This window comes from Dermacentor variabilis, chromosome 5 (assembly GCF_050947875.1).
Source record: "Dermacentor variabilis isolate Ectoservices chromosome 5, ASM5094787v1, whole genome shotgun sequence".
NCBI lineage: Eukaryota > Metazoa > Arthropoda > Arachnida > Ixodida > Ixodidae > Dermacentor > Dermacentor variabilis.
Genome location: NC_134572.1, coordinates 43,319,889 through 43,346,092, shown reverse-complemented (window position 1 = coordinate 43,346,092; position 26,204 = coordinate 43,319,889). Strand labels below are relative to the sequence as shown.

The 26,204-nt window shown below is 47.0% G+C and overlaps 1 protein-coding gene across 1 annotated transcript in view; it reads right to left on the bottom strand.

Annotated features, from left to right (window-relative positions):
• Positions 1-26,204, bottom strand: part of LOC142582487 (isatin hydrolase-like) — a 233,887-nt gene that overhangs the window by 9,778 nt on the left and 197,905 nt on the right. The window contains exon 3 of the mRNA XM_075692272.1: positions 219-472. Coding sequence (XP_075548387.1) covers positions 219-334 — 116 coding nt within the window. The 5' untranslated portion in view covers positions 335-472. The remainder of the gene's footprint in view (positions 1-218; positions 473-26,204) is intronic.

Here is a 26,204-nt window from a genome sequence, read left to right as displayed (position 1 = left end):
AAAGCGAAGCTTTCTTTGCCTACCATCCCTTTGTTTTGCCTGGGTCGGAAGGGGCATAAAGGCCTGCCTACTCTTCGGGAAGGAGTCGATAGAAAGATTGAAATTAAAGATAGGAAGAAGGCGAGTAAATTAAAAAGAAAACAGGAACATTAATGAATTTGCGGAAACACCGAATGGTGCATCACCGCCGTTGTCGCCAGCGCCTGCGTACTCTTTACCGGACTCCGTGCTTGGTCTTTCGGTAGCGGACATCCAGCGAGAAGTTCGCCGCCGGGGACGGGTAGACGGTGTTCTTGTCGAACACGTATGACAGGTCGACCAGCTTTGGCCCCATGGAGCGGCTCGGCTGGCACGCCGCCTGTCGCACGGCCAGCGCGCACGCGGCCAGCACGAGCAAGGGACACGCAGCCGCCGCCGACACGTTCGTCCGCAGCCGCCGGTGCCGTGGGAGCGCGCCGACCAGGAGCCGGCACTGCAGGAGGACCGAGAAAACAACCAAGGATGGAGACGTCAGATTGAGCAGCGACGCGGGTCTCGATTGTTATGTCACAGCACTTCCCACAAGTCACGAACATGAGACGAGTTTTTATTTCTTCTTTATTTATATCATTATTATTATTATTGTGTGCGTGTGTGCGCGCGTGCTGGTGGATTGGCTGCCGTAGTGCGCTCTTGCCGTGTTCTTGGACCTAGCTACTACATAGTCGGAGAGCGAGCGGGCTGGCCGGGTGCAGTAAGGAGTTGCATACGGATTTCCTTCGACACGCGCGTGCTGTATTGAACTTCGGGCATAGCGGCATGCGCGCTTGAATCACTATGAGAAGTCAGAACGCCCTGACACCTATTAGACGCGTATATGTAGGCAGCGGCACTGATTGTGACAATAGTTGCTTTAGATGCCTGACGGTCGCCGACTAAACAGAGCGTGAGAAAATATATTTCTGAGCAAGCAACAAAAGATTTCGAATGTCACCGGAGTACACACACACACACAAAAAAAAAAAAGATGAAGCCTCTAAGTGCCCGCAGAAGCTGGCATTATACAAAACAATGCCGGATTGACTATATCGTCAGGTGTATGGGTACGCAGTGAACGCGCGACTCGCACTCAACCAAACTGAACTTTCTGAGACCCCTTTGCTGTTTGCTGATGTTTACAAAACCATAAAAGATGAAGATAACCAAACGAAAGAAATAGCCCAATTTTCTCACAGTCAGGGCCGGCAGCCTCGAATAGGGAGATCCCTAAACGATGCTGTGTATACCATGTGAGCTGTTCACACTACAGCAGCTTCTCACCTAATTTTCGGGCAGGCAGCTTTTACGTGCTCCCGTGTACGGCGCACTGCCCTTCGGAAGATTAGTAGATGCAGTCTTTCACATGGCTTAACTAACTCCATGTCTGTGACTGGAAATTAAGCTTAGTATACTTGCTTAAAGCCGCGTACGCATTCAGCATAGACGTGGTTCGACGCTCCATCCAAGGGCTATAATAGTAATAATAATAATAATAATAATAATAATAATAATAATAATAATAATAATAATAATAATAATAATAATAATAATAATAATAATAATAATAATAATAATAATAATAATAATAATAATAAAATAACAGCAATATGCCCCCCGTTCATACCTTCCTTTTGTAGATAGTCCTGTAAAGATCAATGTTTTGTTGCACTTTTTGGATTTCGTTCATCCAATAGAAGGCGACCACACCCGTTCCGGCACTCACTTCATCCATAGTGAATACGTTGCTCTTTCCTAAACAATGACGTTCACAAATGCCCACGCGTTTCGCACAGAGGCGGCCAACACCGCAGCCCTGTGGCTATTTTGTCGTCAAGCAAACTACCACTCACACCCTATGTCACTTCCAGCAGTACTGTAAGTAGGGATGCTCATTCTCCGCTGTGTTTAACTACATTTCAAAATCAAATGAACTTGCAAGATATTCATACAACTGCGATTTGCTGGCCAATTAAAGCACATAGTGCCTGTCCGCCGGCCAGACAGCATGGTTTAACGAAACTACAGATTAACTCGTATGAATAGATATACCTTTACAATATACAACAGGTACACTGATATATCGAAATTCTTCAAAACACATATCCGTAAATAAGAAAAAAAAGATCAGATATGATTGCAGCGCCCGCAGATAATAGGCCGCAGCATTGTACAAACTATATACAATATTCATAGGCATAAATAATAACACACGATTGCTCGTAAACTACAATTTCTTGTCTATAACTAAAAGGAGAAAACGTTTAAAAAAGAAGAGAATTCGAGTAACGTAGTAACAGCCATCGCAATGGAACCAATCATCACATCAAAAGGCCGTGCAAGCATTCTTGTGCTTTCTGCAATTCATCGGCCAGTATGTACAGAGAGAGAGAGAGAGAGAGAGAGAGAGAGAGAGAGAGAGAGAGAGAGGCAAAAGGAAAGACAGGGAAGTTAACCAGAGGTTATCTTCGCTTGGCTATCCTGTACCGGGGGAGGGTAAAGGGATGCGATAGGTGAGAGCGAGGAAAAGAATAGGAAGAAAAACCGCACACACAATACAGAAATGTTTCTTTGGGCACAGTTACGCAGCCTGCGAAGGCGTTCCTAGTGTTACACAGTGTCAGCGTCCCATCCTACGTCCCACAGTGTATAGTCACAATTTGTAACAAAGTCCGGTGTCCCTTAAATAACGCAGCATCGCCTTCGCAGCGGCTCGCGCTGGTGTTCGCCTCGGCCAGTTTCCAAGGATGTTGGTTTCCGTTATTGGACGCTTGTCCAGTTGGTCTAGCGTGGCTGAGAGGGCTGTTCTTTGCGGGTTGGAACGAGGGCACTCGCAAAGAAGGTGGGCGATTGTTTCGTTGCATGTTCGCAGAAGTCACAAGGTGGGCTGTTGGCCACTTGTGACCACAAAAGTTTACGGACCACAGGATCTCAGAAAACGTTCAATTTCCGATCAGCCTGTAACAGTAGTCAGTAAAAGCGAACATCGCAATGTTGTTCACATATACGTGGTAGGGGCTGCAAATTCCGATACTAGACTGCGTTGTGAAGCTGCGCAGATATTCAGCTTTGTCTCATATTTCGTGTTCCGCAAAATCTTGTGGCCGAGTGTACTTCCATATTGTGAACACCTTCCCGTTCTTTTTTTTTTTCTATGAGAAAGCACAAAATGGCTCATTGAGCGAAAAAAACCGGCGTCTGTAGCAGCGAAACAGCACCTATAGATTTCCACTGGCTGCGACGCCACGTCATGTGTGCGCCTCGACGCAGCGGAGCGGGTGAAAGCGCACACTTGCTGCTGCGCTGGCGCGGCAGGTGTTGAGTGAGAGGGGAGAGGGCATCGCCGCGACGCCACGTCACCATCGCTCTCGGAAGCCTGTGTTATCCGCGCGTTCCTTGTACGCGCAAGCACTCGCCTGCGTTCAAACGTCGACTCAGTAATCGCTATAAATGAAATCAATGTATTAAAAACAGAAAATAAATTCGAAAGAAAAGAAAACGTTGGCTGTAGTGAGTTTCGAATCCACGATCCCACACTCAAGCCGAGTGCCCTACCCACTTGTCTAAACCGTTGGCCAAGCGTCTCAACGAGCCCGCTTGCCCGCGAGGAGTTCATAACCTGAAAGACAGCTCAGCGACGTTTAGTTGTAGATTAATGCTTTCGCGTTCACAAATTATAAGTGCTTAGGTGTCCTCGGATATTTTTCTTCGTTCTCTTTTTTCTATTTTTCTAACCTCCCTTTACCTCCGTGCAAGGTCGCCAACCAGAAACTCGCATGTGGCTAAGCATCCTGCTTTTTCTCTTTCCCGCTCTCTGTGTATTTTCTAAATATGAATAATTTACTATAAATATACATATTTAAAAGTGCACTTTAAACGCACATGGCATAACGCATACATGTTACTCAGCACGATTAAAAAAAAAACACGCGTAGACAACAGCAACTCTTCAGTGCGCACATCGGTGGCATTCACTACGGCTCAGAGCGTTCAATAAAATGCAAGCGCCGGAATACGGCGCTGACGCCTCGTCTGAAACAGTCAGTGACGATGCAGGCGGCGTGTAACTCCACGAGTGGCTCTTCTTGAAGCCGCGACCGGTCGTTATTAGCCGACAGGCCTTGTACAGCGGCTGACGCAAACCCTCGTCTAGACGCGATTTGCAACTCGCGCATGCCCCAGATGCAAATTTCATTGGGCACAAAGGAGCAGTATACATTCACATAGCGATCCATGCTCCTTCGAGATGGAGTCGATGCTTGTGCTATGGTTTGCATTAAACACTCGCTCATGTAGGCGAGACCGCATGTACGGGTATTCATATATATGCTTAGCGTCTAGCTACGTGTACGACTGCTTGTGTCAGCGCGGCATGCGGTACCACGTGGACGAACAAAAGAACCTTGATTGAAAAAAAGAGGGGCACCTTGCGACGGCGCCTCATTTCATGAAGTAATCACGCTCTGTTCCTCAAGTTCTGTGCATCACAGCTGGAGGCACATTACTGGAGCAAAAAGAAAAAAGAAAAAGAACGGCAGAAACTTTTGGAGTGTGATTGTCAACGACAATCGATAGCATCCCGCTGCTGAGACGTGTTGTTGCGGATACATTTTGGTTCGCTCACCTCATTAGTTCATGCCATCAAGCGTGGGGACGCTGCGACGTTGCACTGCCTCCAGGCTTGCGTAACAAAAACGTTAAAACCCTTGCGAGGACACGCAACGTGCATTGGTATCACGATCGGCCCGCCAAGTCGCCACCCATGATTACGTGGCCTCCAGGATTGTCCCAGCTTTTACATAACGCCATTTCTGAGATCGCCTCTGTTTACTCGGCCACACAGCTGTCCACGCAAAGTTGGATAGAAAGCTTCGCTTTAAAGAAAATGCATTGCTCATGACAGCTTATAATTTCGTGAAGTAACCATGCCTTGTTCATTAAGCGATATATCACAGATGGAGTGTTATTTCAGTAGTAGTGTGAGAGGCATTCCATTTAAACTATTCATCGATTCGACAGTGCAATTTCGCCGAATACACTCTTGAGAGCAGACACGTTAAAATCTTGCGTTCTTTTTCTTCTTAAACTAACGCATTCTGTGGCTTTTGGTCCGCATAGGCGTCCAGCGCTCCTGGATGACACACATAGCAGTGACGCGAGACGGAATGGATAGTTGAAGCGTACTTCTCAAGAGCTGAATTGCGCTTTCGCAGTTACCGTGGTCGTATACCGTGCCAATTGTGGTGCCCTCGGTGCACACAATGCGCGCAATGGGTCAATCACTCATCCCTTCCGTCTTCCTGGTGTTCTTTTTTTTATGGCTTTGCCACTGGTTGCAGTCACCTGATGGCGGCAAGCGCAACAGGTGCTTGTCCGTGCCTGAGGTCCGTGTGAGAAGGTCACGGCAGAAGCGAAACAGGAAGAAGCCTAAAGGTCTGCCTAGATGCTCGAACTGCTCAACTGCAGACTAGGGGCAAAGAAAAGAAAAAGAGAGCCCATAGGTGCTGCTGTCCTTTTCTCCTGGCAACGTGGTGCTGGAGGAGAAGGAGGAGGAGTTCCAGTTACTTGTGTGCTTCAGTGCATGAAACGACGTTTGTTAACAAATTAACTAGGATGCCAATGCATTTCTCCGCAAAGTTCGGGAATTTATATCTCGAAACTGGTGTCATCCTGAAAATTCGTTCCAAGTGGATCCGCGCCTTGGGAACTCCACGGCTAGAATTTGTAAATTGCAATATGGGCCATTATATAGTTAGTTAGAAACTTAATTAGTGAATTTTTATTGATGAGTCCATTTTGGATCTCTATTTTTTGGAAGTATTGTCCGCCGCTTTGAGTGGACAGGCTAATGAACTAGAATTGTGATATCTGCCACAGGCAACGTTTAGAGATTTTTGAAAGTGTTCGCTGAAACACCCCGTATATATATGGTTGCGATACAGCAGGTGCGTACGAAACAACACACACACACACACACACACACACACACACACACACACACACACACACACACACACATATATATATATATATATATATATATATATATATATATATATATAGTGTTCTTTTTCCGCCATTTAGCTTTACGCGCGTAGCCCTTTTTGGCAGTTGGCAAGCGACCAAGAGCCAGAACTTCACAAGCATGGGCTTCGGAATCCACCGAGAAATTTACGCGTGAATGATCGTTTTGGACCGATCCCGAGCTAAAGAAACGAAACTCTGAACCATAACCGAGGGGGCTGTGCATTTGCAGTCGTGCTGCACAAGCGACGCTGCGCCAAACAGAAGAGAGGGAACAGAAACGTGACGGGCACGCGCCGACGCTCAGCTCCGACTGGACATCACGCCCTCCTGCGGTGAATGTCCGAAGCGGATGTCTGATGCGATGCAGCTCTCGTGACCAGTGTCAGTGAGTGCTCGGCAAGGTCCGAGAGTGAGGGACAGCGATGCTACATTTGTTTCTTTCAAGCATACTTAGCGCCAACTCGCTTACCATTTGCTACTTGCTTTGCGCAAAGGAGGAATTAATGCCAGAATTCTTTTGACGCAGTCTCAAAACGGGCACCAATTATACCTGATTGGATGGAACAACTGCTGAGAGCAAACCAGCGGAGCCGTCACAGATGGGAGAGCAAACAAACAAACAAAAAACAAACAAACAAACGAGCGAGCGAGCGAACGAACGAACGAACGAACGAACGAACGAACGAACGAACGAACGAACGAACGAACGAACGAACGAACGAACGAACGAACGAACGAACGAACGAACGAACGAACGAGCGAGCGAGCGAGCGAGTTAGCGAGCAAGTGAACGAACGACCGAAGAAAGAAACAATCAAACAAATAAATCAATCAATCAAACGAATAAAACAAACAAGCAAGCTAGCAAGAAAACACACAACCAAGCAAGCTAAGGTACTCTGTGGCGCCCACGAACTTGAAGAGCAGTAGTTTAAGAAACCATCTTGTACATAACTACACTATGAAAGGGGGAACCACTTGTACATATACTGTACGTCGTGCACGACTATGACGTCAATGATGACTAAACAACTACGAGGAGGACGACATCCATGACAACACTGATGACGGCGTTACCACAATGGCCATGTGTGTGAAAGAAACGAGTTTCATGGCGTGTTCAAGTGTGGTATGTCCAAGTGTGGTATGTCCGAGTTTGGTATGTCCGAGTGTGGTATGTCCGAGTGCGGCATCGCGTCCAAGCTCCTTTGGGAGTGCGAAGTGGAAGGAAGGTAAATGAGGGACATTATCGGGACTGATCAGGATTACAGCCTGCCTCTCTTTGACACCCATTGTCAATGCTGACATATTACAGCACTGGGAAGGGCTCATAGCCGCCATGTCATGGGCCTCCGACGCGCTTTGCGTCTCCATGAGGATGTGTGGAGGACATGCGAACGCGAAGGCATGGACTTGGGCCTTTCTCTGTGCTCTAGCACTGGCAATCGCCCAGTGTTGAACACGACGTGGGCTGTGACAGGAGTCGAGGACACCTGTGTTCGAACTCTCCTGTATTTAGCGGCCGTGGTCTTTTAATAAGCTCCGTACGCTTGGCGTCGAGAGGCGAGACACCGCCTTCGCGACGCTTTTCGGCATGTGTCAAATGCTTTTAAAACTTGACAGGCTCACACTGGCGATGGCAAGATGTTGCATGACCGATAACGACTGAAGAGTGAACCTCGAATCTATCATCTCATTCACAATAACTTTTTTGGAGGTGCCACCCGCGCTCCCTTTCACATTGAACAGGTTAGAATATTCACAATTAAACTATGAAAAAAAAAACGACAACCATTCCACTCTGTGAATATGGAATGGCAGCGAAAGCTGACGACAGTCATAGCTCTCAAACGAAAAGCAAAGCGCTTGCGCTGCCATTCCTTCTTCACAGAGTGGAATGGTTGTCATTTTTTGCGTAGAGAGTCTGGCGTCGTTGCTCGTTCGGAGGTGCCCGGGCTCGCGATTGTCATTTTTGTCCAGCATCGCGGGAACGTCCTTCGTCTGTGGTCGTTTCACGCCGGCGCCGTTGTTGTTCCCTCCGGCGCTCCTCGTACGCATGTTGTTCTTCAGGTGTACGAACTATACGCGTCCGCCCCATCGATAACGCAGCTGTATTTAGAGCCGATACCTCTCCTGCTTATATAGTGCTTTAACCTTGACGTCATGATATTGTCCACGGCGAGCGTTCTAATCTGTTCCGCATTTTGACATCTGCGCCGCCGCACTGCACCCGTATGGGTTTTTTGGAAATCGCTAAGTCCGTTTCTGTTGCAGGACACCGAAAAAACTACGGAAGGTTAGTCATATACAGTTTTCGCTGTAAAAAAGAAGCAATTCACAAACAGAAGCCCCAGCTTTTGTCGTTTACATCAAATTGACGAGATTTCTACCACCTATGCCGACAAGCCGTCTGCATGCTATCTCGAAAACGCTTGATTTTCACTGGTCTTTTTTTTTCTGACTCTCGTCACGTTCACTTAAGCAGAGAACGAACGATCACTTTTCATCTAAAGCGACGATCTATACATACAACGTCACATTGCGACGAATCTGGTGATCGATCGCTCGACCATCATCATTCGTCTATGTGTCATGAGTCTTAAAGATGTTATATTGACGGGCTATGGCGACCGCTACAAATTAGTTCGTAAAGTATTGTTTCGAGGTCAGCAAATTTCGGACATTTGGGATAGCACCACAATTGCGTCTTTCACGTGAATTGGTTGCCGTTTTCTTTTATAGGTAATTAAGAAAGGACAATCCCTGCGAAGCTCTAAAGCGATCTTCATGTGAGATCCAGATACAGCTCTGTCAGACATCTACGATGGTGGTCTACAGCACGGCCTCCTCCTCCATAATCCGAAACATCAGGACCAGCAAAATATAATGGCGCTGAACTTCGTATGCGAGGTGTCACTTTGAAAGACGTGTTCGCAGACCTGGTAGCCATCCAATATGGCATGAACGGAGAATGAATGAGGTCTTTTTGTGTGTGTGTTTGTATTGCATCACTTCCCGCGAATTACTTTTGCATTCTGTTTTGATGTTTCCGATGCATTTTTATTGTTTTCTAGTACAACGCAGAAACCACCTCTGTACTGTACAGTGAGGAAATTTCGCCTGTTAATCTTAATTTCAATAAAATTTTAGTACAGACGTACTTGCAGAGACCCGAGTGTTCCACCAAGGAATGACGACCGAACCTCACGGCGCACATATTCAGGCAGAGGTTTATGGCGTCGGCATTCGTTTCCCTGTTTACCGCCGTTTCTGACGGACGCGTACACGTTCCTTGCCTGTGGGTCTCGGCGACGCAGCCCTTAGACAAGCGTTGCGTGTTCTAAACAACCAGGTGCCTGAAGGACCTTCTTTACTCTCACACGCCGAAATCGTGCCGCCCAGTAAACTTGACTCGGCGGCACGCAATGCAGAGAGACGGCGGGGCGTGTAAGTGCCGAGGCAAAATGACGCCAACTCGAGCGGTCGCATCACGGCGGACCCGCCGCCATCTCATTAGCTTCAGCGGCGCGCAGCATGCAGCCAGCCAGCCGTCCCGTTGTGGCTCGAGAGCCGTTCTCTTTTGCTCGGCGTCTGTCTCTTGTCTGCCAGCGCCTTTTGAAACTCTTGGGGCAAAGTGCGCGGTCGACCGCGGGTCATCCTGTGATGGCTCTTCCATGCAGACCCGTGACGATGTTCGCTTGAGTGGCACGGTGGCAGGCAGGTTTCTTATTCGTCCTTCTACGGTCGCTAGTCGCCAAGAAGTGCATACGGGCAAAAACAGACATTGTGTTGCTGTTATTGTTGTTGTTGTTGATGTTGATGATGATGACGTTGATGACAACGTCATCGTTGTGAAATGCTTCTTCTTTTCAGGCCCGTCGGCCCACAAAGCGGTGAAGGCGCTTTTGTGTCTCTTAAGGACGACGGGTTTGTGCGACCATCTGTGACATTTAATGCAATTTCTGTAAGACCTCACGCGTCAGTGAACTCGCCGCAATTTCCTTCTTTCGTTCCCTCCTCTCTCTCCCTGCGATCTTTGTTTCCCCCTTTCCCACTCCCCCGGTGTAGGGTAGCCAACCGGACGTTATTCTGGTTAACCTCCCTGCCTTCTACTTTTCTCTTTCCTCCTCCTTCTTCTTTTCGGGCTGATCACGTAATTTCCGAAAAAGAAAGGAAGTCTCGAGAATGACAGTTTTGGCTGCTTATTAGCTGTGGGAGCACGCGAAGCTTTGCTACTAAAGCGCCATCGATATCTGAAATGCTTGAAGTGTCCTGCGAAATTATTTTTTACGTAGTTTCGAAGAAAATGAAGGCGCGTTGGACTGGAGGAATCTTGAACTCATATAGTGATACCTGTGTCTAAACGAAGCAAGAGCAAAGTAAACCAGCGCGCTGTAAAAATAAAATGAATGAAAAAAAAAAGATGTATACGAATGACGACCGCGGTATAGTGTGCTCGCACGACTGAGTGACTTTTTACTTTTTAGTCTCGGCATAGCCTATATCTATCTTTCTCTCTTTTAGCGGTTAAGTCTGCTATTGCAACGTGATATATATATATATATATATATATATATATATATATATATATATATATATATATATATATATATATATATATATATATATATATATATATATATATATATATATATATAACTGTCTTCGATTGCCGCAAAGCTATCATTGAAAAGTTGATTCATTTCTTAAAAACAACTGTTTGTTGGAGAAGAGTTGACTGTTGGGCTAGTTGGTCGTCCATATTTGAAGTAGTAGCTTAGCGCGAATAAAACCACGGACACAAGGAAGACAAACAGGGACAAGCGCTTGACCCTGTCTGTCTTCCTTGTGTCCGTGGTTTTATTCGCGCTAAGCTACTACTTCAAACTGTTTATTGTGTCGACGTTTCGGCATAAATTTTACCAGTACCTCAAGAATATTAAGACAAAGCACGGACCGTACCATTAACAACTTTAGCAGTGGGTTTAATGCTGCCACGACGTACATGCGGGTGAAAATAAAGGACAACGAATTTGAAGTAGAAATAGGGAGCCCCCTATATACTGTTAAAAAGAGACTGTCATTAACATTTTGCGGACGGAGGACTAGTCGCAAAAGAAAAAACAAGAATATAGTCAATCATTGGTGTTTTGTTTTTCGTTTGTTTGTTCATCGCAAAAATATAGGAAAGTGACTAAACGAAAAACCATAGTCGCGACAGGGAGTTCAGTACAGCGCGAAATTGTTAGGAAGATGACAGGAACAGCAACAGACGAAATACGAAAAACGCGGACTGACCCCCAAACATTGTCCACTGGTGTGGTAGTGGATACTATCAGATGCATTGAACAACTGCTAGAAAGGTAGCGAGTTGTTCTGCGAAGCCTTGAATCCGGGTATGATCAATCGAGTCAGGACCATGGCTAAGCCTGCAGGATATGAGGAAGAATACATGTTTGGTTTGCGTCGGACTTGTGTAACAGCGACGTTGTAATGCAATTGAGCGATCTTGTGTGTCAACCTTCGCAGTCCCATAACTGCAAGGCGTGCAAGGCATTTTTTTTTTACGTCAGAAAGGGTAATGATGACTTTGCTGCGGAGTCGAAACTTAGCCACAGATATGTAGTCTGCGGTGGCTGAGTCTGTGGCTGAGTTTGTGCGTGTGTGTGTGTGTGTGTGTGCATGTGAGCGCGCCTGCGTGAACTTCAGCCGAAATGTGTAGTCGGCGGTCTTTCTAAACGAAAGCAGGCAAGCTGATGATCAGGTGTCTGTGACAACATTCAAATATAAGCTGTAATGCTCGTCCACAGTAATGAGTAGCTTCTGTCTATGGCAATCAATGCGGTGGTCGGCACGTCATATATTCGTAAATATATGAAAATAGAATCATTTTGTGCGCTCGACAGAGCTCAGATGTTGTCTTTACGGAAATTGGTAGCACAACACAATGTATCGCAAAAATCTGTATAACTGAAGTGTGGACCTTAACGTTATACCTTAGAGAGAACGCGCGGCAGTCCCATAGCAGCAAAATTGTCATGCAAATATAGTAACGCTCTCGTGCGTTATTAGTTTGCTTTTCACATGAAGCTTGGGCAAAATCAACTTTCGAAAAAAAAAAAACGAGAACACAAGCTTTTGTTCCCTTATACCTGACATATTCGAAAATGAACACAAATTTTCTCTTGTGACCTGCACCACATAAGACGGAAAGTGGTAAGGCTGGACCACAGTCACCTGTTTTGTGCTTATGCAACCAACGTCCTTTAGCTAACAGGCGGTAACTGCTCGACCCTGACAGTGACGTCAAGTGAGAAAGCCGACAGCATATACGCATTTTAATGGGGCACGGCGGCGCCAATAAGAGCGATCACCATTACTTCAACGTGTGGTTCTGATTTTGAGAGCATTCTTATGACGGTATCCCAGTCAGCACGAGTAGGCCTCTTCCCAACTAACTGCTACATCGGGCGATAATGTTCAGGCAGCACTGCCCCTTCTATCACCTGTCATGTAACTTGCGTCACACCATTACGTCTGTTTCACGTATGAGTGCACACTTTCCGACAGACAGGTAAACCCAGCGAGAAAAAAACTCGCACTCTCTGAGCGTTCGGCATCGACACCAATCGATCCAGCGGTGCTACAAAACCTGGCCGAAGCCGATGAAAAGGTGACCCGACCGACCACTAACAAAGCTCTGACGTAACACCCGAGGCCGCCAACTTGGGAGAAGAAAAAAAGAAGCCAAATAAGTAACACTTCGGCGACCCCGGTTCAGTTCACTGAGCATGCCACGGAATGCCACGCGAAAACACGCCCCCTCGCGGAGTTTCGCGGCCGCAGCCGGGGCGGCCCGATGCACCCTTTGCGGGAACGTCGTGGGAGAGCAACGGAGACGACTGCGAAAAAACAATGATCGGTTCGTGCTGTGGGCGGCGCACGCGCTCTCGGAGGACAAGACAGCAGGCGCGCTCAGGGACAACAAGCACGTAAACGAAGTCGAGAGAAGGCACAAAACCAACACTGAGGAAAACGACTCGTCGAGCCCGCGGGTATACATACACGTCGGCCTAGACTCGGCGTGGGACGAGCGACTCACTTTCGTGAGCCGTTGAACTTGTTTCTCTTTTCCCCGTCGGAACGACGCGCGTGATTGACTCGCTTTTGTGGCACGCGGAAACGGAGCGCGCGGGGGAGGCGGCGGGACGCGAGCGCGGTGACTTCGACTCGGTTATGCGTCTGGGTTACATCAAAATGACGCGCAGCACCTGCCCTACTGAACATCTCCGTATGCGCGAAGCGTTCGGCTCCACTGATGGGCACAGACTGCTATACCTCTTCGCTGCCACCGCATTTCAATATTCGGAGGTCCTCATGCCACATCTGAGCGACTATAGAATGCGATGACATAAGGACATCCTATATCATTCGATTATTGTTCATCATCGTGCGCCTTAACTTCCCCACCCTCCTCCCATGGTCATCCGTGAACTATTTCGAACTGATCATCGATCTATACTGATGTTGCCTATACCAACCCCTTTGCGACATTGACTTAGTCGCACTGCCTACCTTATCCTCACGGCATATTGCGTTCTGTTGACTCTGTTTACTCACGATGCATCGCATTTATAAACCACAGTGATCCAGAGTGGTTCGCACCACTGGCGATATAGTCCACCAGTGAAGTAACAGCGCGCCGAATCGCAGTCGTCGTCCTTGCATTCTTGGTGACTTTGTCGCACTAGAACTCCTGGGAAGACACATGTCGTACTCTTGTATAGGATAGGCTTAACCAAGGCTTCGACTGCACCGCCTGCTTTGCGTCATCGTAACGAAACCAGTTACTATATATCCTGTATAATGTTTTTACATTAAAACGCGTAACCGACGATATTCCGCGTTGAGGAGCCTCGGTAGTCTGATTGCATTAGGCTGCGAATGCGGGTTGCTGTTCATTACGCCCAGAGACACGTGCGTTCAGTTGGAGCGTTTACACCAGCTAAATAGTCGTGACTAGTAAAAGATGACCTTTGCACATTCGTACGTTAATTCTGATGCACCTGAGCAGGGCGAGCGCCTGATATTGCACGCAACACGAAAAGCCTCACAAAAGTGCCGGCGATACGTGCGTCGTGGAGTTAATGACATTAAAGGAGTATGTTTTGCGGCCATTCCTATCGGGTGGGTTCACTATTGACTTAAGGTAGACAGGAGGGTACAGGGGCAATTAGCAAAGTGCAGAAGAACTTGGGGAAGATAACTTGCCACCTGTCACAAAGCAGCAGAATGCTGCAAGGAGAATGGGATTTGATTTTGACTGTCTCAATTTTTTTTTTCTCTGATATGCACAAGACGCAAGACGTACCTCCCCAATCCATTGAATAAACGCAGGCACAGCTGTGTGGAAGAGGTGATGAACCGGAGAATGAAAGCCCGCGTTCCCCTCGTGCAACTGTATATCTGTCTCAGCAGTAATTCTCCACGCGCACAAATCTGACCAACTACAAAACTCACCAAAGCTTACCGCGACAAGGAAATGTTCAGAAAGGGTGTTACGCGTAACAGCTGTCCGCAGATTCCCACCCTGTCGCCTGTTGACGAGTGCGCAATCATCAGAGCGCAGTTTCGGTTCTTGAGGGAGGGAAGCCATCGAAATACTGCTCGCGGCGACCCGGCATCTTACGTGACAGAGGGCTTCCCGAAAAATGCCCTGTGAGACGAAGCGGCGCCTAAAATAGCTTCATTGTCGCGGCTGGATGGCAGTTCACATCGCCAGCTCTTCAAAACGTCTGCCTTTCAGATCTCTCGGGACCGGTCGCTCGCTCTGCGTTCACAAACTTGCCCCCACGTTTGAAACATGCTGTGCTCGAGGATGCGGTGGCCTCATTTTACGCTGCAGTGAAGTCTGTCATCGCTTCTTTCGGTCGATAACTGATCGGAACCGCCTTCTCTCATCACCTGGCACAATCTCGCAGCTCACTTAAGCACCGGTTGCTGTTCAGACGGCCTGTTTCCACAGTACGTAGTATGCAGGAAGAGAAGGAATTTGTTCGCCGTGGGCATGAGCAAAACAGTTGCCCCGCGGATGGCAATAAGGATAACGCGACTTAGGCTTTCACTACACGTTCTCGTCTTAACTAACACGGTGTGTATAACTTCATCATTCGCTATTGTAACTATAATTTTGTATTGTTGGTGATTTTTTTCCTCCGTTTTCCTTGTCCTAATCTTTAGCAACCGGGAAGATTAAAAGAATGATGGCACCATTAGTTAGGTTCTTCAGAAAACCTGGCCAATTAATACTCCGTGCGCTCCGACGAAATTTGTTTACTCACTTTTTTAAGGCGTACCTGCATGTACGCTCCATTAAAATCGCTGACTGAGGAGAGGCTATACTGGCCTCAGTCCGCAAATGCTGTTCAACGCATATCTTTATGAAGAGAGAGAGAGAGAGTGAGAGAGAGAGAGAGAGAGAGAGAGAGAGAGAGAGAGAGAGAGAGAGAGAGAGAGAGAGAGAGAGAGAGAGAGAGAGAGAGAGAGAGAGAGAGAGAGAGAGAGTTGCATAGAAAGGCGGGGAGGTTAACCAGAGGTAGCTCCGGTTGGCTACCTTGCACAGGTGGAAGGAGCAGGGAGATAAAAAGAGAACGAGAGAAGAATTAGGAGAGAGAGAAAGAGGGACGAGCCCGAACAAACCGCGTACACTATAGAGCGGTAGAAGGCGGCTTTCTTAAAGTCTATCGTGAAGGGCCGTAGACCGCAGGAATCTCAGTAACGCGAATAAGTCCTTCTGGCGGATGTTCTCTGGGAGCACTGGTCCAGAGCTTTTAGTTATGATAGCGGACCATTGTCCAATTTGTCCATCACTCTGCACGTCACTTGCCTCTCGGCACTATTGCGCTGGCAGACGCAAATAATGTGTGCGAGCGTGTCTTCACAGCTGCATGTGTCGCACGTGGGGCTGTTGGCCATTCGAATAAGGAAGGCAGTGTTGGTAAATGCAAGGCCTAGCCACAGACGGTACAACATGGTCTGTTCATGTCGTGGCAGCCCATGCGGTAGATGCATCTGTATGTCCGGAGACAACGAATACAAACGACACATGGCGAAAACGTTCGAGTCCCACAGGGGTGGACTATACATTCACGGGACATCAATCGCAGCCTAGCCGCTGCATCTATTCGCCAACTTGGAATCACGACACATTGACCACTTTCATGCGCAGATCGGGCGACTTCGTTGGCGTGTTCATTCCCGCTGATATTGCGATGTCCTGGAGGCCATTGGAATAGTATGTTGCATTCCTTGTCATGGTTGAGGAATCCTTGTATATCCTTGGAATCCTTGAATCCTGCTGCGATGAATTTCTGTGTTTCTTTTTTTGACTATCATGCTGTGCTTTTTTTGTTTTCATGCTTTGTTCACAAACTCATGTATATACGAGATGTTTTTGCCCTTGTTAAATAGCCAGAACAATACCATGTCATTTACAGTGTGCGTTGTCGCTGTATACCTTGTAAAGGGGGGCTCGGGCGTCCCTCAAGTGATTGTGTTCACTTTTTGCCCGGGGCCTACCCGCATCGTTAAATTATTGGCAATGTAAATAAACTCCACTTTGAGTTTGACTGACTTTGTCTTCATGAACATTGCCTGCTTATGTATAGACAAGCAGAAAAATGATATGCGAAGCATCACCGAGCATTTACGGTAGTATCGATTGGCATCGGGGGCTATTAAGTGGTATTTAAGTTCACCCACTGATGTGCAGACATATCCGAACATAATAAAAAGGAAGACGCGTCGAAGCTAGTAATTATATATAAGAAAATCAGAGCAATTAACTGCCAAACGATAAAAGACTGAACGGCGATGGAACGAGCTCCTTAGCCGTCGCAGTCACGATGGAAAGGCGTCTTATCGAGCGATGCGATCTCATCCGCTTCACGGCGCTCGCCGTGCGCACGAGCCAGAACACTTGAGATGCAATCTCCGCGCTGAGCATTGGCACTGCTGCCGCGTACGATTTACGTCTTCGGAACGTCGTCACGAAACCACACGATGCTTGGCCGCAGCGCGTGTGTTGCATTAGTAGCCCTACTACTGCATGCGTTACACTAGTAATCGTATACAAACTGCAGGCGCAGTTTGTACGAGTCAACGCGATCTCAGCTTTCGGCTTCGATGTTGGAGAAGCGCTTCCATCGTGTGCCCAGCAAGCTCCTGAACTAGTGTGTGATACAATCTAAGCTTCGCTGTGCCAATTTTTTAAAGTGCCGCCGCGTAATCATGCTGGGATGATGGTTAGATAAGCGATAAATGCTGTATTACGTGATGCTGTACCTTCAGGGAGTAAGGTGTACATAGGAGATGTTCAATGGCGAGGACATATTACGCGTAGAAAAGGAAGAAATGAAGCAGGACAAAACGTGAGGCAGCGTATCTATGTGGGTGGATGCGTATCCTATACCGTAGAGCTCTTTCACTTCGACCAGACGTACATGACATGCTCCTTAGGCGCAGGCTAGCTGTACCAAAGCTGAACAAAGGCAAATCGGTTACGTGTATCACGCTCAAGGGTTAGACGTCACGATAATTGACACAGCTTTAAAGTGTGAAACGCGGCACCACAAATGATCAACAGGGGTCAAATAAGATGTATATGTCTCTGGAATCAACGCTTCGAAAAGGGAACCTAGCTTCCTCAATTATTTCGACGACACATTGGCTCCAGGCACACCTTTTGTTCGACCATATGTCAATTTTTTTCAAGACTTCACCTTCCTGTGAAATACCGTCTTGTTCGCACTATGAACGTATTTTTTTTTCTTCTAGACCGTATGGTTTAACAGGAACTAAAACTGGCACGGAGTCACCCGCGGCGCCGGATATACCACACTGTAGACCGCGCCCTGGAAAGTCAAAGTCCGTGCCACCAACGGTATTTCCTATTTACGTCATTATATGTTTGTAAAAGGGAAGTATTTCCTTTTTCGCAAGTGCGGTCGACCAACCGTATTCGATTTCATAGTGTCTTCTTGTATTGACTCGAAACGCGGGAGGAACGGGAGAGAGACAGAGATTTAATGGTTCCTGGAGAGGTTTGCCTGGCGGCATGTCTGTCGCATGCTACTCCAGATGGATAGGATGAAAAATGAAACGATGCGCACAGTTCACAACTAAGATGCGCAACATACACGAAACATGACACTTAGCGCTCGACTAAGGCCGCCTGTTGCGATCAGGGTTAAGCAAAGTAGGAATTAAAAAAAATTCCGCTTCAAGTAAAATAATCGGCTGCGTCTATACCCTGACGGCTATACTCACCGACAAAACAGAGACGCATTGAGTTTTCGCGTGCGTTTTAGAAGAACAAATAACGCTTTGTTTGCCCCCCCTACGCGAGGCAGGCTCCGGCCGTAAATGAATTCTGCAGCCAGGGAACGCCGTAAACACTGCCTACAGTGAATTGATGTGGTGAGCATCGGAGAAGGACAAAAAAAAAAAAAAAAAAAGAGAAAAGATACTCTCGGCTCCACGATTTGGTCGAAGCAGCCGCGCTCTTGGGAAATGTGTAGCTCGCCTTTGTGCAACTAGCGATCGCGCGCTCCAAGAAACAATCAATGAATAAGACAACCACACACTCTCAGCCGCCACTGGAGGCTGGTGGGCGTGGACAGTTGACAGGCGAGGCTGCAAGGGCGTAAGATGGTATAAACACCGAGACCGCAAGTGCGATGGAATGGAAATTGCCTGAAGCCTGCAGCTCGCGCAGCTGTGAACGACCGACACGAATGGCCAAGGATTTAAGCGCATTTCCATGATCATTTAAGTATTTGTTGCGTGCCCTACATATACTCTCGTTAGCAGTGGTCTTTCTGAGACGAAAAAAATAAAGAAAGAATAGCAATCAGACATTGAAAGCGCTAGAGACAGCAGTGAAATGAAATATATATATATATATATATATATATATATATATATATATATATATATATATATATATATATATATATATATATATATATATATATATATATATAAAGAAATAGAGAGAGAAAGATAGATAGATAGATAGATAGATAGATAGATAGATAGATAGATAGATAGATAGATAGATAGATAGATAGATAGATAGATAGATAGATAGATATAGAGGTAGAGAGAGAGAGAAGAAGAAAGAGAGATGATAAACGTACGAATAGCAATGAACAGTTCACAACAGTGACACAGGCCCACACTTCTAAAGAAATCTCCTTAATATTAAACACTTCAAATGCTCCGACTTATGATACTTCCACTAAGCCAGCCACATAGTAGGCCGTTATGTGATTAGAAAAAAAAGAGAGAAAAAAGTCGGTCTTCCTTAGCTTATTTCGTTCTAGAAAACGTTAAGTTAAATGTCTTGCGGACTACAGGATGACACACGTCTTTTGATTGTACCAGGCTAGAAACGCGCAGTTAGTTGTGCGTAACAAATGCCCGACGCCAATGGAAGACGTGCCCGCCCCAAGCAAGGTATTCACGGCGAAAGGTCTCACTCGCATTATCGAAAGAATGCGAGGATTAAATTACGAGTAAGTGTATGGCGCAACGTTCCAGCTACCGGTGTGTGAATTCCACCTGCATGCATGCAATGTATGAGTTGAAAAAAAGAAAAGAAAGCGTCCTATAGCACGACGAACTTCCATATAAAGACACGACTGCGCAATCGCACAGTGATCGCAATTAATATACCGTTCAGCGAACCGTTTGGCGCGATGGTTCAGGTTTAGATCCCAAGTTTTACTTTAACCGTAACCGAATCAATCAGCTTGCGACAAGCTCACATCCCACTGCAAATTAAGTGCTTCGCGAAGCGATGATCGCGTTTCCTCCGCTTTCAACTATACAGTACGACAAGCAAGTGCGCACATAACATTGCAGCCATGTACACAAAAACTCGCAGGGACGCAACTTCAAATTGAAATGCGTGCCGCTGCTGAGCGCGAGTTAGCAGGTTCGATTCCCCGTAGCGGCGGTCACATTGCCACGAAGACAGGAAAAAAAAAATTCTGGCAAAATATACTACATACTGTATTTCTTCTTTATCGAGATCAAGATAAACAGAGGAGTTATCGATGTTTGCTGGCGACGCGTCCACTCCTTATGACCGGGTCGTTAACGTAAGATGCAAAATGAAGAAAGATATTCTTTTTTCAGAACTCAATAACGACTTAATTCGTGACTCAAAACACTGTATATACTGCCTCCTGGAAAGCGCCAGCAGGTTATCCATTCTCATTATTACGTTTATTGCAATGCCAGTTGGAACGAACCACAAGCGCTTCGGACTTTGCTCTATATAGAAACCCTGTCGCAGTGTGAGACGCCAGCACTGCCGACGGCCGGCACGCTCCAAAGCGCGAACACGCGCGCGCGCGCTGCGACGCGCCACTCACCCAGCCGCCGAGGAATCCCATCCGCGCCGTCGCCATGAGGGTATTCCAAACGACTAACGGCACCTTGACGGCGAAGCGGCGATGGCAACGGAGTAGGAAGGGGGGGAACTGCGTCCGAGAGGGCATTAGCCGGCGGGCAAGGGGAGCGAGGCGAGACAAAAGAGCCAAAAGCAAAACTCGAGCGAAGAGGAAGCGCGGAGGGGAAAGGAACGGCTAACCTACATTGCTCTCCTCTGCGACGCCGCGCCACTCCGACACCACCCTCCCTCGGAATTCTATCGCACGCCACATCTGTAATGGATGATTGGAGCAGAGGAATCCGTATAGAAGTGGTCCCCACTGCCGGACGAACGAAAACAGCGTTTATAATTAGAATTAATTATGAGGTACACAGCTTACGAGTGAAGTACTGTTTCGAGGCCTTTGTCCAGTCGAGATATTCACGAAAACAGAAAGCGGTTGTCGCAGTTGTGTTAATAGCCTAACTCATATCGGGCTAACTGGTACCAGCTAGAAAGTAGCGAAGGCTCCGGGCAATCACGTACTATGTAAGCAGCTTTGAGTGACATATCAATTCTGTATCATCGAAACCTTCTTACGTAATCTAGTGTAATCAGAGTGATGATAATCTGATAGAATAATAGCCGTCCGTCCTTCACAATGGGGACGACTACCATCTGTCACGTGCCTATGAAAGGAAAAGGAAGAAACTACACAAATTGTTTAAGGTGAGCAGACCAAGAGCTAGAAAGAGCACGTGAGATCCTGTTGTCCCGGTTGCATATAGGTAGAAACGTTAGATCTGGAAGGGGATATACAAGTTCGAACGCGTTCGACATTAGACTCAAATTTTTCTTGATCCCGTCATTCTTTAATTACGTTAGTCAAGCGGCTGTAGCGACGACGTTAATATGCGCGGCCCATGCATGGTGCGCTTGCTTAATCTCAGTTAACTGTGAGAATTTTCCAGTCGCCAGAACAGAGAGACATTAAGAGGGAAAGGTAGGGAGGTTAACCAAGGACGTGCCCGGTTGGCTACCTTACACTCGGGGAGGTGGAAAATGGAAGAATAGATGACGAGAGAAAAGGCAAAATAATAGCCAGTCATGCACAGTCAGTCGCAGAGGAATCTCCACTGTCACAAGCGTTCATACAATCCCGTATCCTTCACGAAGTGCAGAAGGGCTTTTGCGGCCTGTTGCATGCAAGAATGCACAGGCCACGGTCCAAGTATCTTTTATTTTGAGAGCGCTCTGTTATCACACGGGCTGAGTTTAGCTTGTAGTGCAAGTCGTTGAGTGTCAAAGGATGGGCAATGACACAGAAGGTGCTCTAGAGTCTCATCGCACCCGCACAAGTAACACGCCGCGCTGTTGGCCATCCTTATTAGGAAAAAATAACCATTGGTAAATGCGACGCCCAACCACATGCGACACAGTAAACTTGTTTCGCAACGGAAGAGTCCAGGTGGCAGTCGAAGTCGCAAGATAGAGTCGAGAGGGTGCAAGCGTGAGTTGATGAAACCCGGTGAATCCCATCGTATAAGTGTGATGTGGTGAGTAAGCGATTGAAGCTGCCGCGCAGCATTAGTTCTTGAAAGTGGTATAGTAACCCGCTGATGTTCTTGATGAGCCGAACGCGCAGCTTCATCTGCGCTGTCATTGCCGACAATTCCGCGATGGTCGCCAAAATGTCCGTTATGAAAGCGCCTATTATGACCAACTTTTCCGTCACCACAGGGACGTGAATGAGTGGGTCGTGCTTATGAACTTGAGAATGGCGCGACCAACTACACGATAAGCCCTCTTTCAGCTTACACATAATTGCCGGAAAAGTGACGGTAATAGTTACTCAAAGACGAAAACACAGGGGAATTGGTCCTTTGAGTAACGACGATGACGACGACGACGACGACGACGACGACGACAACGACGACAGATTCCTTTGTTCCGTTCGTGCTTACAACAATGGCCTCTGTCTTTTGTAGAGACAGCCGATTGCCGCGGGCATAAGCGGCACTGCGCGCCTTAAAATAATAAGAAAGAAGGTAGTTGCTATTTTAAAGTTGCCTTGTTAGTGTACCCCAATTTAGAGTGCAATGAAGTATCAAAGGAGGACGCTGGTTCTAAAGAGGACGGGTCAAAATCAAGAAACCACACCACTTATTGCAGCATCGATGCCTGTGGCACGCAGGGTTGGGCGCAGGAGGTGTGGCCGCGTAGGACGTGCGAGAAGAGGCTGGCAATGCTCGTCCGTTATCGATTAATAGCGTCACTGGCTCTGAGGCACGCCGACACGCCGGTCGCCACCGATGCCGTCCTACTAGCTGCTCCCTCGTAGCTCTTTCCAGACTTTCGATCTGCACCGTATTGAGGACACTGCGAGAACTGTGTCTGCGTGCCACACGCACGAATGTAAGTGGACCGCTTGCTATCTGTCATGCCAATAAAACACACACAAGATGGGAAAGGGACCACGTTTAATGAACAGAACAAAGATTGTCGTTATTAGAAACATAGTGCTGGCACTGAGCCGATGGCCACGAAAAAGGTGCTGATCTGTGCAGACGTAAGAAAACATGAATAATAATCTCAAACAAAAATAAGACAGTGTCAGCTTATCCCCGTCCCACTTGGGCACACACCCACCACAAATAATAATAACATGAAACAACCGATACACTTGGTATCGATATTACCGAGTATGATATTCAATGAATATGTCAATATGCTTCAGTCAATGCGTCATATAGTTGGTCATCGCTGTTGGTATTATGATTATATGAACGCTCTCAATAGCAACACAGAGCCTGTTTCTGTGTTGTTACGCGCTGGGTCGACAGAACAGAACAGAGAAAAAGGAAACATAAGTAACCTTAAGCGGCAGTACAGTGCAAGAAACAATAATTGAACACGCAAGGAACGTCGATGTTTTGCTAAAGCTGCGATGAGCAGGCACTGACTTTCTTCGATAATACTCCGGGACCCCTCTCAGCCCATGGATTCGCGGTTGGTATGCAGCAAGTTGTCGGAGTGTGCTGCCCTACTGATGTCATTTCTCCTTTTTTTTTTTTGAATGGACGCTTATGCATTCCACCATGGCCTGATTAATCTATTTATTCGACTTCACGCCAACGACCCTGAATCGAGAGCCGCGTATCGCGGTATCCAGACGCAGTTGGTACCACAAGGGAATTGCCATCTTAAAACACATCCAAATTAAACATTGCGTCTTGTCTAAAAGCAGCAAGAATAGGAATAAGAAGATACTCCGTGGCTAAAATCTTTGCACATATTTTGTAATAAAACTCACAAAAAATAACCAGCAGTAGCGTAGGAATGATAGACTGGACAGCGGAACTTTTCATCACAGCAACCGTTCCTAGGCTTTTTTCTTGTGTTTCCCACGGCAGATACGCATGTTGAATGAAATGCCATTTTACGCGAATAGAACATGCTGCTAAGCAAACAGACTCGCGAGCGCGGCTGCATCATTTTGCAAGTTAGAGTAATTTAAAAACAAAAGAAAAATGACGAACGAACAGAAACCTTGATAACCGCGACAAAAGAATACTTTAAGTAATTCGACAAGTACAGAAAACCGAAGTTTGCTTATATATTAAGGTTAGACTGGCCTCTCTACACCGCTTTGATTTTGGCCACCCGTAGTTCTTCAGCGACTGTTCAACGTGCGCTGAAAGACAAGTGCATGGGCGCTTTTTGCATTCTGTCTCCATCGGAATGCCGTTCACGCGGCTCGAAATTATACCACGCCCTTGCGCGCTCAACAACACGAACGCTGAGCTCCCGCGGAGCGTTATCAATTTCCTATGCTATCGCTTCATGAGAAGCCAACAAACACTGACACCAAGGACAACATAGGGGAAATTACTTGTGCTTAATAAATGAAATAAGGAAACGATAAATTAATGGAAATTAAAGTGGATGAAAAAACAACTCGCCGCAGGTGGGAACCGAACCCACAACCTTCGCATTTCGCGTGCGATGCTCTACCAATTGAGCTACCGCGGCGCTGTTTTTTTTAATTTATCGTTTCCTTATTTCATTTATTAAGCACAAGTAATTTCCCCTATGTTGTCCTTGGTGTCAGTGTTTGTTGGCTTCTCATGATAAGACTAATAAAATCGGGCCCCTCGGTTAACTCCCTTTCTTCTCGTTCATTACATAACGAGGGTCTCGAATCCGGCTACATTGATGCCTTCAGGTAGCATATGTGGGTTTACTGACCAGTTGCCTTCACCCAAAAAGATCACGTTCTCGTGACGCCTGCGGCAAGAAGGACGTTCCACGTCCGCCGCCAAGGTCTGTGAGTGGTGGCGCTGGCTAGTACTCCCAGGGTTCTACTAGGACACACAAATACCCAAGAAAGTGGATGGGGAAACAGCGCCGCGGTAGCTCAATTGGTAGAGCACCGCACGCGAAATGCGAAGGTTGTGGGTTCGGTTCCCACCTACGGCAAGTTGTTTTTTCATCCACTTTAATTTCCATTACTTTATCGTTTCCTTATTTCATTTATTAAGCACGTAATTTCCCCTATGTTGTCCTTGGTGTCAATGTTTGTTGGCTTCTCATGATATGACTAATAAAATCGGGCCCCTCGGTTAACCCCCTTTTGTGCTATCGCTTGTCATTTAACGGCATGCTCACACTGATGGCTCATGTATAATAGTGCCTGATTGATAATGATCGCAGTTATTGTTATTGTTTCGCACAAACAAAGCGCCGCAGAATCGCATGCCCTGTCGTGTATTTGGTCGCGCATTCGTCGCTGCACGGAACACGGACGTGGGCTTTAGGTTCACAGTATACAGTTGCAACAGGCTTATCTTCTCTTTCTATCGAAGTGAAGGAGTACTGTCTCAGTGGACAAAAGCGCAGCGGGGGAAAGCTTTACACGACTGCCTTAGAGCGACGAGCCCGACAACGGACCAGTCTTTGTGTGCCTATGCAAATTAGGGCAACTGCGTTCCCATGGCAAACGTGGAACACGAATGCTTCGAATAACAAAATCTAGCGTTTGAATAAAACCGAGAGACAGCCTTCAAGGTCGAGTTCACTTGTATATAGTACGAGTCGCGTAGACGGCAAGGAACCTCGTTCACGACCGCGCCTTTCTTGTGGAGTAAACGACGTACGGGTCGGATGCATGCGCAGGTTGCGAGCGGATAAACGAGACACTATACGTGTGACGGGGTACAAACTGTTGGAGACATCGCGCGAAACAATTACAGTGGCGCGCTTTTGCAAGCACGCTTGCGACAGCACCAAGACCTGGCGCAAAAGGAATTAAGTTGGTGCCAGTGCGTGGTGTCGGCTGTACAAAAGTGTGGGAACTTTCTCTAGCTTTGTCGAATTGCATAGGTTGGGAAACAAAAGGAGCTTAGCTAACGGCGGCTTAGTGTATGGCTGAAGGCTACGCGTATGCCGCATGCGTTTCCTTCGTGCATGCGCTGCTGGTGAACACCCGCTGTCTTTTGATAGCGCTGGTGCCTATACAACGCTATTTGCTGGCTGCATTATACCTGCGTGCGCACTCGTTCTGGCGCTTATGCCGCTCCAGGATGTCAACGCTAATTCGCGTCGAAGTGTGCGCACAGTTGGTGAATAAAGTTCGTGGATCACGGGCAAAGTGAAAAGGACGAATTTCTCAGCAAAAAGAAACATTATATTTATAGTGAGAGACTGCGATAATACGCGAAAG